At 50.7% G+C, this 2,070-nt stretch overlaps 1 protein-coding gene across 1 annotated transcript; it reads left to right on the forward strand.

Moving 5' to 3' along the window:
• The first annotated feature begins 349 nt into the window (after positions 1–349).
• On the forward strand, positions 350–1,779 carry LOC122442407 (dynein axonemal assembly factor 10-like). Its single transcript, XM_043470199.1, has one exon. The coding sequence runs from the start codon at positions 431–433 to the stop codon at positions 1,514–1,516; it is 1,086 nt and encodes a 361-aa protein (XP_043326134.1). The 5' UTR covers positions 350–430; the 3' UTR covers positions 1,517–1,779.
• The last annotated feature ends 291 nt before the right edge of the window (positions 1,780–2,070 follow it).

Genomic DNA, 2,070 nt, shown 5'->3' on the forward strand with positions numbered 1-2,070 from the left:
CAACCAAAACAGTGGCGCGCGCCCTTGAGGCCACCAGGTGGCGCTGCCGTGCTGTAAACGGCGGTACTGGCGGGCGACGCCGAACGCACGCGTGCTCTGGTCCCCAGCTCCCAAGCTCTTCCCCAGGGAAAGGCCCGTGTGCAAGTGTGTGTAGCAGCAATCTTAGTGAAAACAGCCTGACGCCAGGACCACGAACACACTCACTATGAAATGTGAGGTTTGCGACCCTCGTACCAGAAGACAGTGTTTCGCTTGTCAGCGTTACAAATCTCAAAAATCCAAAGGCAGAGGACGAAGCAAACTCCAGAAGAGCATTCCAATACATTAAAAAAAAAAAAAGGAGAACGTTTGGACTCTGGTTTCCAGGTTAGTTTCTCAGGGTTTGTCGGCCGAGTCCCGCTTGGCGGAGGCGAAATCTCTCGGCTGAACCATGTCGGCCTTCGAGAAGCCTCAGATCATCTCGCATATCCAGAAGGGTCTCAATTACACGGTGTTTGACTGTAAGTGGATGCCCTGCAGTGCCAAATTTGTGACCATGGGCAACTTCGCACGGGGCACCGGCGTCATTCAGCTGTACGAGATCCAGCAAGGGGACCTAAAGCTGCTGCGGGAGATTGAAAAGGCCAAACCCATTAAATGTGGAACATTTGGCGCAACATCTTTACAGCAGAGATATCTGGCCACTGGAGATTTTGCTGGAAACCTTCATATATGGAATTTGGAAGCTCCAGAGGTCCCGGTGTACTCTGTAAAGGGCCATAAAGAAATTATAAATACTATAGATGGTGTTGGTGGACTTGTAATTGGGGAAGGGGCCCCTGAAATTGTGACTGGCAGCCGAGATGGAACTGTAAAGGTGTGGGACCCAAGGCAGAAAGATGATCCTGTTGCTAATATGGAACCTGTACAAGGAGAAAACAAGAGAGACTGTTGGACTGTGGCATTTGGCAACGCTTATAATCAAGAGGAACGTGTCGTGTGTGCCGGCTACGACAACGGAGACATCAAGCTGTTTGATCTCAGAAATATGTCCTTACGGTGGGAGACAAATATAAAAAATGGGGTGTGTAGCTTGGAGTTTGACAGAAAAGACATAAGTATGAATAAGTTAGTAGCTACATCTCTGGAAGGAAAGTTTCATGTTTTTGACATGAGAACACAGCATCCAACCAAAGGTTTTGCTTCTGTTTCAGAAAAGGCTCATAAATCTACTGTGTGGCAGGTCCGACACCTGCCCCAGAACCGGGAGGTCTTCCTGACAGCGGGGGGCGCCGGCAGCCTGCACCTCTGGAAGTACGAATACCCGATTCAGCGATCAAAGAAAGATTCCGAGGGTGTAGAGATGGGAGTTGCAGGTTCCGTCAGCCTTCTGCAGAATGTTACGTTGTCTACTCAGCCCATTTCAAGTTTGGACTGGAGTCCAGATAAGAGAGGTCTGTGCATCTGTAGTTCATTTGACCAAACGGTGAGAGTACTGATCGTTACAAAACTCCAAAAAATTGATCTTTGGACTTGAAACCCTCCAAAGCAAATACTCAGAGAATGTAGAATACGTTCTGGGATCCTCTAACCCTCACTGAACAAAGTGCGGTTTGACTGATGGGAAAAGGCCCCAGACAAACCTCTGCGCCAGCCTCTTTCTGGCTGTGAAAGGTCACACGGCCTGACCAGCGTCCTGACTGGGTGGTGGTTTGCTGTTGCACATGGGGTACCAAGGTCTCCAGAGCCAACTCTGTTTCTCCCCCCTCCATTTCTAATAAAAAGTTGCAACTTTTCTATAAAAAAAAAAAAAGGAAAAACAGCGTAATAGATTATTTAGAGATGCATCGAGGGGTGGAAAGCTATAAACAAAAGCAAGGGAGTCAGCAGTACTAAGGTTGGGCCAGGTCAGGCCGGTCAGGGCTCTGTGATACGCCAGCCCCCAAACAGGACTCTGCCACCGGCCCGGGGCTGCACCTGCCGTGTGTCTGCGGCGCCTCGCGAGGCACCCCTCCCCGGCAGGCGGCGGGTCCTCCCGCACACCACACAGCCTGCGGGGCCTGGTCCTCAGAGGGTCCCGCAGACGTCTGC

The sequence above is a fragment of the Cervus canadensis genome, chromosome 5, assembly GCF_019320065.1.
Source record: "Cervus canadensis isolate Bull #8, Minnesota chromosome 5, ASM1932006v1, whole genome shotgun sequence".
Lineage (NCBI taxonomy): Eukaryota > Metazoa > Chordata > Mammalia > Artiodactyla > Cervidae > Cervus > Cervus canadensis.

Excerpts from the sequence above, each read along its gene's own strand:
- LOC122442407 (XM_043470199.1), top strand. The coding sequence starts at position 431 with ATGTCGGCCTTCGAGAAGCCTCAGATCATCTCGCATATCCAGAAGGGT.